Genomic DNA, 12954 nt, shown 5'->3' with positions numbered 1-12954 from the left:
ACTTTTGTGGCAGTCTTCGTTGTGTGTTCACAAGAGTACCACGATGCATACGTGTATGTTCCTCTGCTTGTAAGCAAGGTGCAGTGCATCAGAGTTCTATGTCAGCAGCACCACACATGAACGTGCGTCGAAGACTATTATTATTGTTTTCTTTGCGCACTAAAAGTATTCTAGTAGCTTCATAAAATTACAGTTGAACCACTGATGTCACATGGACTATTTTAACCATGTCCTTACTACCTTTCTGGGCCTTGAATGTGGTAGTTGCTGTTTATGGAAGGTACAAATTCCAATTAGGAAACTCATATTTACGGTAATTCTGATTGCATATGAAGGCAGCATTATGAATGACAGAATAACCTTTTATAATTCATACACTACACGGTTGAGTACAAAGGGTATAAGTACATAGTGTATAAGTGCATAGTGCATAATTTGGGGCACAGCTTAAGTTAAGCTTCCAGGCTAATTAGCTAGCAGTATGCTGAAAGTGTAGGCTAATCAGCTAGCATCATACAAAGCTAAATGGTTGACCAATTAGGTTGAACACAAATTGAAGATGCAATGATTTTCTTTGCAAAAAACTTGTAAATACCTCTTTGAACAAAAAGTCATTGCTGTTTTTATTCAGGGTTTTTTTTCCCGAAAAATAAAAATTTGTAGTACGCTAGCATTAAGATGACCCCAAAATAAGCCTTTTTTTTTATTTCTCCTGGAATTATACATGGAAATACACGTAGCTTGCTTACAGTTTCTCCATGCCTCGAAAGCAGGTAGAGTCACTTCACCTAAGCTTGACTTGTGTTCTGGAAGTGTTTTTTCTTCCAAAGCTCATAAAGTCATCTATTACAGTTAGTGTAATGTAGTCGCTAGCTCACCACACCCCTGCTTGGCTGCGGTCTCAGCATGCGACGAAAGTCGCTGTGAATGGAAATGAGTGCAGATCTGTGTTTTTCTATGTTATGTAAGCTTTACAAGGATGGAAAGAACTCAGAGAATTCATGGGGCTTGCAGAAAGACAAAAAAAAATGAGTCTGCTTGTATGTAAACTTCAGATGTAAAGGTGGTACGACGTCATCAGCGGTCATTTGCAGAATTCACATGTGCTTGTCCTAACCAGGCGCAATGTGTGAATTTTCGCTATGTCAGGTTGGGAAGTTGGTCCAAATTCCCAGTCCTCCTAGTTGTCACCAAACATCAACTGTGATTTTGTTTTTGCAAACTCCATCCAATTCTACTTTTCTTTCTCCATCAAAGGCTGAGGACAGCGTCACAATCACCAGCGGTGTGTCCATGTCCTACTCGTCCTCCACAGACGACACCTCCAGCCTCGGGACCCCTAGCGCCATCTCTCAGGCTAGCACAGAAGCTCCTACATCAGACCCCTGTCAGGAAAAGCCCACATCTCCTGGAGCATCAGGAGAAACAGAGGAGGAAGAGAAAAAGGACCGCTTGACAGAGGTCCCGGAGCGGTCGGCCATTTTACGTACCTCTATACGATCCCTGTCCCCTTTCCGGAGGCACAGTTGGGGCCCAGGCAAAAATTCAGCGGGGGAGACAGAGATTAGTCAACGCAGGTAATCTCTACCACTAAAAATTAAGGTTTTGGATTGAATCCAAAGTATACAAAAACCAGCTGATTGGTCTGGTCATAGCTGGTTTGATCTTATAGTGGTTTTGACCACTTCTTTAGCTGGTCAGGCTGGAAGACTAGCTGACCAACCAGCTAAAACCAGACGAACACCAGCTTTCCCAGATTGGGAGACCAGTGGAAACCAGCTAAGATCAGCCAACCTGCATAGGCTAGTTTAGCTGTTCTTTTCAGCAGAGAGTCCAGTGTGGTAAAATGAGAAAATCCTGAACCCCTTTAAACAGTGAAAGGTAGCCTTCAGAATGAATGTTCAAAAACATTAATTGACTAGAGCTATGCTAAGCTACCAGGTTAATCGAATAGCGATATGTTGAGAGAGCACGCTAACAGTGTTCAAAAACACATCCTGGTATCTTTTTCTAGATAACTAAAATATAGCATTTCAAGTTTTTCTTTTCTAGCAATGGGAGCTAAGATAGCATGCAAATTGACTAGCGGTATGCTAAGCTACCAGACTAATTATTTAACAATATGCTAAGGGCTAATGTTATTTAATATGTGAAATTAAATATCACAATATATGTTATAAATAACAGAAACACTACATGTAAAGAAACAAAAAATATATATTTTGTAAAAATTAGTTTTTCCACTGCCCGGGTGTATGTACACCGTGTATGTGTGTTTTGTGCACTTACTGTAGATGGGTTAAATGCAGAAGACAGATTTCAAATATGGGTTTCCAAACTTGGCCTACGTGTCACTTTTTTTGTTTTCTTATGAATGTGACAGACACCCGGATTTTTCATTTCCTGTAAATTATCTGATAACAGGATCAAAGCATTATTACCAATAAACCGCCCACCTGCCCTTGAATCATTCATTGTATCTGTCTTTATAATACAATCAGATACATGCATAGTATATGCTTTTATATTTGAGTTTATACTTTCAATCGCTCAGTTTTTTTTTCCCCATCATCTTGGCATTACTTCAGCTTTGTGTACAGCTCTGAATCATTTACAGTCGGTATAGGACTGTGTTTGTGAAGGGAAATCCCAGTAGTGTGAGGGCTCTTCCTCTGAGGGCTGTGTCAGCAGGCAGCTGTTCTGTGAGAAAGAGCTGTATTTAGGTCACACAGGACTTTATTCCTGCTCATAATAAACACTCAGATGACCTCTAAGACAGAAAAGAGGAACATCTTGGTTTACACCATGGTTGTGTGTTTTATTTAAATGTAAACTCTATATGTTCATTGCCAATTTTTTTTATTTATTTATTGTGCATTTATATATATATATATTCTATTAATTTAAAGGTAATTATTTCTTTAATTATAATGTTTCTATTTAATAAATATTTGTAAAGAATAATTATCAGCTATTGGTATAGACAAAAAGTGTTTTCTTTTTTTATTCATCATCCTAGTAAACATTCTTAGGGATGTCAATCATCTCATCAGCTCTTCATATTAATTTTGGTTCATTATTGCTGTTCATTCATCTTCTCCTCATCATATTCATCCATCACTTTTTCCAGTACGGCACGAGGTGAAGTGGAGCACAGGTCTGCGGGACATAGGAGAAGGTACCACCATCCATTTTCACTCTTTCCACTCAGGGGCCCCACCAAATCCTTTCTGAATGGCCCTTGTACAAATTTAGAGTAAAAAAAAAAAATGCTGTGGAAAAAAAAAATACAGATCCCATCCAAACCATCCCGTAAATACGGTACCTACCGAGGTGAAAATTTCACTTTAAATGTAAAGTTTCTGTAATTTTATTGTTTTTAACATTGCTTTTTATTGTGTATATATAGTGTTAATTTTTATTTCAGTTTCCCTGCCAACTATCTAAAAAAACATTTTGTTGTTGTATACAAGAAAGATATGTAATGGTTAAATGTTCAAGGGCCTCTTTTAGACCTTGTACTAACAAGTTCCTCTTTTGTCTTTCTGCACATCCCTTCTTCCACCTATCTATCCATCCATCATCCTGAATCTTATGCACTCAATGAAGCATGAGCTGGTGTCCTTCAGTTGTCCTGCGCTCAGAAAACAATGAAATAAATGAAAGAAGGTAAAGGAAGACAAAGAAGAAATGTCTAAAATCTTTAAAATTCTTGTTGTGGTATGATACGGCACGAATTGCTTGATAGGAGCACAAATGATGTGTTGTAAAGACAGTGGTGTTTATGTGTTCATAGTGCATTATGTGTGTTTTAGTCTACTTCCTCTCTATGGTTTAGTCTTCTCGACTCTCCGGACAAACATCTGAGACCACAAACACTGTTGCAGTCATTTCCGTTGATTTCATTGTCTGAGACAGAGACTAACCGGCCACTTAAATGAATTTGTTTGGCTAGAGATGTAGATTAAACTACACTATCACTACAGGAATTAATCTATGTGAACTATGACTAACATACTGATCTGGATCTCAAAACCTGATGAGAGGTGAGATGGTTTTTCTTCGCATTGTGACTTGAGTGTTTCCTGTTAGAAAGAATTTCAGAACTCATCACACTTATATTGAGCTGCTCTCAACAATTAGGTGTAAGTAAATTTAAGTAATTGTATTTTAAAATATATATGTATTTTTAACATATAGTTTGTACATACACTCGTCACAAAAAGTATTTGAATACTTATGCTGCACTTAATGTAATGATACCAAGTTGCTTCTGAAACAGCACCGACTTCACTTTTCTGAGTGATTTTTGTAATTAATTTTTAACCAAGTGATCTCAACATGGATGTACAAGTCTCTTACCCTCAAGTTCACAATGTGAAAGCAAAGCATGACACACTAATCATGTTTGACAACCAGAAGTATCCAAATATATTGTAGTCTTAATTTTAACTGATCCGTTGATTTTTCTCATTTAAAACCCAACAAATAACTTTTATTGAAGTGATTGGCTTGATTGCTTTTCTTTAAAATATATGCTGTTTGGTTTGATACTTAATTCAGTGACATTCTAACTAGTTTAGGCCACTGTAAGATGTTTTGGTTTAGTTTTCATCATGTGGAAAATGGCTAACCATTTCTGTGGCAGAGCTTGAATGATTTTGCTTTGAGGAAATGTCAAAGGCATGGTTGTATAGCGTGAGTCAGTGGATTTTGCATTAGTCATCGGCAACTTTCACAGACTGAGGTCAAGCTTGTGTCGTCGTCATTTACTAGTAGACTTGTGTTCGTTGTCATTTGATTCTCGTGCATGTGAATCTGAATGGATTTGCGTCTAGCTTTATCTTGCATGTATTTGAATGTCACCCACAACAACGTAAAAGATCTTTGGTGACTCGGTGTGCATGTTTTCACCATCTCAACCTTTTTTTTGAAATGCTGGACCAATAAAATTAAAGTATAATCAAATATACTTCTTTTCACAGTTACAGCCTGGAAGGACTTGTAGCAGAGAAGGAAGGAAGCAAAAGTCTTAATCAATGCATGGGAGAGGCCAGCCAGGAACCGAACTGTCCGTCAAAGCTGGACAGAGAAGAGAGAGGCTCACTTGTGTCCCTGACAGAAGAGGAACAGGAATCAGACCTGGGCGACTGCAGCAGTTTGGACAGTCAGGTGAAGTACTATTTAGAAATGGATTGGTTGTGCAGCATTCAAAAAGCCTATACTGTATATGCACCTGTCACCTCACATCAGCTGAAATCTGTTAATGCAACTCTATTAAAGATAACTATACATAACTTCAACCATTAAAACCATATTTAAACATTTGTTTACTTTAATATTGTATAAATTGTATGTTATAATATTAAAAGTAATATTATTTTAGTTTATTATAGTTTTAGTGAGTTTATTTTGAACCATTTAAACTAATTAAATTTGTAGAATTAGATTTTTTTTAATTGAAATGCTGTCATTTTAATGTTATAATATCATTGGTATTAGTATATCATTTTAGTTTGTATTTGTTTGTAGAATTAGATTACCTATAAATATTTTATCATAGAATTAATTAGTAATTAGTGCTGTCAAACAAAAGAATCGCGATTAGTCGCATCCAAAATAAGTTTTTGTTTACATAATGTGTGTGCGCTGTGTATATTTATTTAGTATATATAAAGACACTCACATACAGCATATGTTTTGAAAATATTTATATTCATATAATTTATATTATATAAAAATATATTTCTATATATAAACAACATATTTTTCTTAAATATATGCATGTGTGTGTTTATATACACAGCACACACACACATATATTTTGTAAACAAAAACTTTTATTTTGGATTTGATTAATCATGTTTGATCGTTTGACAGCACTAATTTTAGTGTGGTTATTTTTATTATTATAAAAATATTTTATTTTTAATAAAATTTATTTTAATAAAATAAAAATTATAAATATAAAACAATATATTAAATACATTTTTCGTTGCGTTTTAACAACACTGTGTAACCAGTTAATCTACCAAAAAAGTAGTTTTTAGTATTTTTGCATCTCTTTTACATGCAGCAATAGTTTATATTGACTGTCAAGGTCCATTTGATAATGACAATTGGAAAGGAAATTAAATTATTTACTGACAGACTTTGTGCCTTTTTTATTTTTTATTTGAAAGAAGTCTAAAAAATCTGCAATGTGTCAGTTCTAGTATGCTGAATTAAATTTAAGAGCTGCATCTGCAGATTTTCCATTTAAATTATTAGTTTTTCATTGAATTTAATTACCCTGCTTTCAGAAGTCCATCCAGTCTGGACGAAGATGTGTCCCACCTTCACAACCCTTTCTCACCAAGTCTGTCTCCATGTTGGCCATCAGTCACAAAGATCTGGATGGTGAGTTTAAACACCTCTTCAGTTTTCTCTCCTGTGTCTCATTGTGTCACTCTGCATTCTGCAGCACTGCTCTGTATCCTATAGTGCAAACAACATATTTTACACATTTAAAACTATTTTATAACCTTCAAAAGTGCTTTTTAGATCAGATGTTGCAGAGTTCAGAGTTTAGTTTTCTCTGCTGGTCTCTTGTGGTAAGATAAGGAGTGGAAATGTTTGGTCATATAACCACACACTGATCACTCACCTCCTGTCAGTCATATCTAACACCCGATTTCGTGTCCTGGGATCTTTATACAACAAAAATATCCTGTATCAACTGGGTTTGTTGGTATTCTTCAACTCCTCAGATGTGGACCTCCCGTGGTTCCCTTTCACTGTGGTGTCACGTTATGGGAGTGGACATTTACTGCCAGTGTTTTAGCACCCAATTTTATTAAAATGCCTGCTTTGATCTTTTTTGCTCATGTGATCATGGAACCCACCAGCAATCGGGCGGCCGCGACCCAAGCGACGAATCTCCTTCTCCTTCAGCATCTCGCCCATGCTCCCCAAATCTAAAACACTTTCTATTGGCTCTTCATCCAGTGATGAGGAGGAGGCAGTCAGTAAGTAAAATAATATCCCACAATGCCTGGCGTGGCCCCTGCCCGACCCCTGCTTAATATGAAGTGTGTCCCCCTACCTCCCTTGTGTCACTAAGTTATTGATCAGATCGGCTCATTGAAATTATTTCTAAAACACCTATTCCAAAATTGTATTTATTTATTCATTTTAACTCTATTGTCCCATGTGTTGTTGAGTTTATGCCAATGTTGAAATTGGTTGATCTGAAGTGTTTTATCTAGTTGGATTTATCTTACTGTACTTATGGGTTAATACAAAATTATAACAAATTAATACTAAATGACTGGGGTGCCAAAATAATGAAAAAATTCTCTATGCAATAACTTAATGAACTTACATGTATGATGTGCATGTTGTCTGCTGATGCATTTATTGTACAGTCAACAGAACGTTGAGGAGAATCTTTCTGAGAAAGTTAAGACTAGTTGAATTAATTAGGTTATAACTGGCTTCCTGAATTATAATACATGTGGTTTAATGGCACAGATAGTTCAAAGTACATGGCACCCTTGAGTACTGAGGTTTGTTGCAGCCGCTGTAACACAGTAGTGCTTAAGTGTGTACAGCAGACGTGTGTGTTTGCAATGCTTTTAATTCAAATTCTTCTCAGCTCCTCGTCTGACAGAAAAATGGTATTTTACACATACTTTGGCTCAAGTCATTCATTCCTGTGGATTATTGGATGAATGGATAGTGGGTCTCCCAAATGAGACATTGCCACGTCTGTCTAGTTCCTTTCCATTGGCTCCATCTCTTTCCATGTCTCTCAAAGTCATTCAGATCCACATAAACACTTTTCATAGCACCGCTTATAGATTTCACAGCTGCTTAGAGCTCGTTTTAAATTGTTTTTTTGTTTTGAAGATGTGGCTTATTGGTATAAAAGCATTACAAATCAGTATCTGTAATTTTAAATGTCTAATTTAGCTCCAGGATCATTGGACTTGTCTTTTTCAAGCTTATTATACTGAGTAAGTTATACTGTCCCTAAAGGCTAAATGCAGTAACTACGCCAACACTGGAACTAATAAAAATGTTTCAAAGTTTGTTGTATTTTTATTGGTTTAGTATCATTCTTTACACTTTTTTTATTTAACTGAACATATAACTAAGCCAAACTCATCTGTAACTGGTATCATAAACTATTGTACAAACACAGCATAATAATTTATTATACAAGACAAAAAAAACTATATGAGCCTGTTTCTCCAGTCCTTGCAAAACATTATCAATCATTTCATCTCCCACAGTTAAGCTTTTGTGGTTGCAAGTGTAGCGTTTTGCTTGAAGACTTGCTTTTGTTCTCTGCAGGGCTGTGCCTTAGAGTCTATTCACGCCATAAAACTTCTTGTGTAATTTCTTTTTGTACAAGTACAAAACTCCTGAGGCTCACTGAAAAGTGATTAATAATCTCAGTTGTTGTTCTGTGCTCTCGTTTATGACGTTTAGTTAGTCATGGTCTTGTCTCCAATGTACTTTTTGGTTTAATCTGTGTTTTTTCTCTCGTTTCACAGGTACATCAGGATCGTTAGACTACAGGTACGACCCCTGCATACATGATCACATGACATTTATTTATTTTTAATATTCATTACAGTCATTACTTTTTTTTGTCAGTTTTATTGGTATGGATGGGTTATGAGATGAGAGTAAACATTATGTGGCAATGGAACAAAGAAATGTTGTGAGCCAGATTTAAACTAAAAGCTATATACTAGACAGAACTGCTATATAACTGCAAAGCCTAAGCTCTGACAGACCTTAATATGCGCATGCTGTGTCTCAGTCCACATACTTATACTATGCCCTAAAAGTATGTACTCTTTTTGTGAAGAAAATGTACATACGTTTGAGTGCGTAACAAAATCATAGGCACACTTCACATTACATAAATACGTGCAGTCTGTCACCTCTTAAACTGGCCTGTCAATCGTCTCGTCACAGTTAATATAATCCACAATGTGTCTTGGAGTGAATTTAAGCAGTGCAAATTAGGATGCAGGACCAGTTTAAAATTTTCCCGTTTATCATCTTTTGTCTCATTTAGTATATCAGAGGAGGATCCGGGGCCGTTGCGGAGTGACAGTGAAGGAAAAGTTGGAGGAACCAAAGTAAGCAGGACCTTCAGTTACCTCAAGAGCAAGATGAGCAAGAAGAACAAGGTTGGTATACATTTTACTTATGTGTATGTATATGTTTGTGTATATATGTATGTGTTTCAGCGGCAGTCAAACTAAAATTATTCCGCTCAAAAACCAATACATTTCCTTCAAGGCTTGTCATAAACCATATTTGAGCTTTTTAGTGGAAACAAATGTTATCGTTTTAGTTTGCCACATATCATGCTGATCTAATGTTGTTCTTTGATGCAGCAACATGCACCTGTTCTTTTTAATTTTGAGGTTTTCTTCCTGTGGTTCCTGTAGCTGATGAGGTTGCTGATGGTGTGAAAGCTCTCAGCAATCCCCCACACTATCTGAAGTTGTTAGAGCGCTTGCAGAGTTTTCTCTTGCGCAGGCAAATTTGTGCACGCTCTGTCTGTCGTACAAGGGCTCGCGGTAGGGAAGTTCAACAGGATGTAGAAGCAAGCTGTGGTCTCTCTATGGCTCTGTTTAAATATACTCGCTAACTGCTCATGCAATTCTGTGAAAACAAATACATGTTAAAATCTATGACTTCACAGTTTCAGAGAACCTTCATGACATTTTTTTTATGTCCACATAAATCAACTGGGTCACCATATATGGTTTATGTCTTTAAATATGGTTATTTAGGATTTTATACACATTTTTTGACCTAAGAAAACCCTACACATTAATTTGCCATATGCTTTTTAAAAAAAAAAAAAATTTGGTAACTAGGCCAGTGATGTAGACAGGATGCATCTTAATTGTTTGATGTCACATGGAAACTTCGGGTCTGAATTAACTGCACTGTTGATTAGAATTTCGATTTAGATTGAATCAGCTAAATGTCATAAAACAAACAAAAAGCTGCCTCTTGTACTTGGGAGGGTCTATGGTGAAAGGAAGTGCACTGTATCTTTAAGTTGAGCCCCAATTTGACAGACGACAGAAAGAAACTGCAGTCACTTCCTCTGGCTGGTTCGCTCGCCTGCTCTCCGTCATGGGAACTTATGTGTTTGTGCAGACAGACTCTTAACCTCATCTGTCGTACCTTCAGGCCAGTGCGCTCACTGGCTACCTTGCATCAGGGATGTCTACGTTGTGTCGTAGATTTTTACCGCAGGGTCGGTCACTGAAGATCAAGAATACTGGTGGTCTGGTTGAGGTAAGACTGTGTTACCAAAGTGCAGATGCTCGATTTTTTTGTTTTTAGTCATGTATATTGAAAATATACATTTGCTTGATGTTATTTTCTGATGTCTTAGAGGTTTGATTTGCAATGTTATTTTAGTGGCTTGGCAACTTTTTGGTTCCCGAGATCATTGTTTCGCCCCAGTTGAGAATGGCGTAAATTACATATCACTTTTGTTGTTGAAATAGTTTTTTTATTTATTTATTTATTTTTAATTATTATTATTTGTGAACTTGCTTGGACATGTTTATACATTTTAGCCATGTTTAAACTTATTTTTTTTTTTGGGAAGTGCACTTTGACCTTCTTCCTTCCTATACTGTTTGTAGCCAAATAATTTTTTCCTGATGTTACGATATTAAGCCACCCATCCATACTCACTGGAATACTAGTTCAGTAAACGTACAGCAACATTTTACTTGTTATTAGTAGATATTGGATATTAAGAATTAATCGGACAGCTTTTAATCCTTTTAGTTGAATGCTGCCAATATGTTGTTGTTGTTGTTGTTGTTGTTGTTGTTGTTTTCCCATTGTGGCTTGCACATGATCACAATCTTGGCACATGACTGTTGGAGCAGATCAGACAGGATTTTGTAATCAGGGTGGTCTGAAAATGGCCACAATCTGCGGTTTCTCCACTAGAGCTATCTTTGTTCTCAAGCACATCACTGTAATGGAGTGAGCATACGGTGGTTTTGACACTTCATGCAAAGTGTTAAAGAAACAAGGAAAAGGGTACAGTGTAGTTGATGGCTGGATGGCTACATGGATGGGTAGACAGATAGATGAATAAAATATATGTGTAGATTGGTAGATGGATAGATGGGTAGTTACATTTATATGTTGGTAAATGGATTGTTAGGGGGTAGGTAGATGGAAGGATGTGTAGATGGATAAGTAGATAAGATGGGTGGGTGGATTGATGGGTAGATACATTTATATATAGGTGGATGAATGTTTGGGGTAGGTAGATGGATTGAAGGATAGAAAAAATGTATAGATCTAGGTAGATGTGTGGTTGGGGGTAGGTAGATGGGTAGATATATGGAAGGATGTGTAGATGGAAGAGTAGATGTGTAGATGGACTGATGGTAGATAAATGTGTAGATAAATTTATAGATAGGTAGATTGATAGATAGATGGGTAGATAAGATTGATGGGTATGTGAATGAGTAGATGGATAGATGGATGAGTAGGTTGGTGGATGGATGAGTAAATGGATAGGTACATAGGTGGATGGCAGGTAGATGGGTGGATAGATGGATGGGTAAATTGGTAAATGGATTGATGGTAGATAAATGTATAAATGGGTAGATGGATGGATATATGGGTAGATAGATGGAAGATGGGTGGATTGGTAGATGGATGGGTCGTTTGTAGCTAGATGTGTGGATGGATGGGTGGATTTGTAAATAGGGATGGATGGATGGATAGATAGATAGAGAATTCGATATTGAGGGCAGATGGAAGGGTGGATGGATAGATTTTGTCATTGAGGATGGACGGATGGATGTATAGGTAGATAGATGGGTAAGTAGATATGATGTTGAGAACAGAGAGGATACTGTAAATGTGAAATTGAGGATGGATAGATGTTGAGAATATATGAAAGTGTGTTCATCCCTGCAGCTGGAGATGAATGATGAATATGAATAAAAGTATTGATTGTGGAGCTGATGAGGTTTCTCAGTGCTCTGCTGACACTGGGAGTTTTATGATGGATGTGCTCCGCTCCCATTTAATCTCCCATCTGGGCCGGGACCTCACTGTAATTGAGTCTAATGCACAGCTCAGACTGTCTGAAAGCACTGTACATCACACATCGATACTCTGATTTACTCATTCACCTTTTGCCTTGTATTTTGCAGGAGAAGGAGAAGGACAAGAATAAGGAGCGTGAGCGAGATGCCAAAGACAAGGAGAAGAGAGCCTCAAACGGGCATCTCTTCACCGCAGTGATGACAGTACCCACAATCCCCTGCCAGCAGTGCAACAAACCCATCAACACTAGAGATGCTTTCCTCTGCACCAGTAAGAGCTCATTACTTATTTTAAAATACAGAACTCTATTCTACTCTCTATAATCTTCTCTACTATTCTGTGCTCTATTTTCTACTTTACTGTGCTTTCTACAATGATTTCAATTTTTTAAATTCTTTTTCACTGTTTTGATTTCTACGTTACTCATTTATTTTATTTTACAATCTTCTTTACTATCCTATACTGTATTTCTGTTCTTTTCTATTGCATATTCTGCACTCTTCTATTTTTATTTACTGTGGTATACTTTGTTCTATAACCTTTTCTCAACTTTATACGCCACTCTTCTCCTCTCTACTTTTCCCTTCTATTCAACTCTATTCTACACTGTATACTCCACTCTTATATTCTATAATCTTTATACTGGTCTATGCTCTACTCTCTATTCTATACTCTTATTTTACACTTATACTCTATTTTACACTCTATTATACATTCTATAATTACTATTTTTCTGTATAATTTTACTATTTTTCTACTGTATTTCTATACTCTAAATTCTGTACTCTTACGGTCTATACTCTGCTCAGTACATTGTGTTCTCTTCCATTCTGTACTCTGTTTTGC

General features: G+C 36.6%; 1 protein-coding gene across 7 annotated transcripts in view; it reads left to right on the top strand.

Annotated features, from left to right (window-relative positions):
- LOC306868089 (A-kinase anchor protein 13-like) overlaps window positions 1-12954 on the top strand; it is a 78954-nt gene that overhangs the window by 45452 nt on the left and 20548 nt on the right. For 6 of the 7 annotated variants that reach the window (XM_079414102.1, XM_079414101.1, XM_079414099.1 and 3 more), the window contains exons 11-18: window positions 1258-1577; window positions 3131-3178; window positions 3610-3669; window positions 4986-5172; window positions 6303-6399; window positions 8541-8565; window positions 9074-9188; window positions 12216-12378. In XM_079414102.1, coding sequence (XP_079270228.1) covers window positions 1258-1577; window positions 3131-3178; window positions 3610-3669; window positions 4986-5172; window positions 6303-6399; window positions 8541-8565; window positions 9074-9188; window positions 12216-12378 — 1015 coding nt within the window. The remainder of the gene's footprint in view (window positions 1-1257; window positions 1578-3130; window positions 3179-3609; window positions 3670-4985; window positions 5173-6302; window positions 6400-8540; window positions 8566-9073; window positions 9189-12215; window positions 12379-12954) is intronic. The other variant, XM_079414103.1, reaches the window with a different exon arrangement.

Source organism: Barbus barbus, assembly GCF_936440315.1.
Source record: "Barbus barbus genome assembly, chromosome: 50".
In the NCBI taxonomy this organism is placed as follows: Eukaryota; Metazoa; Chordata; class Actinopteri; order Cypriniformes; family Cyprinidae; genus Barbus; species Barbus barbus.
Note: the sequence above shows the minus strand (reverse complement) of the source record. Positions and strands in the feature narration are given on the sequence as shown.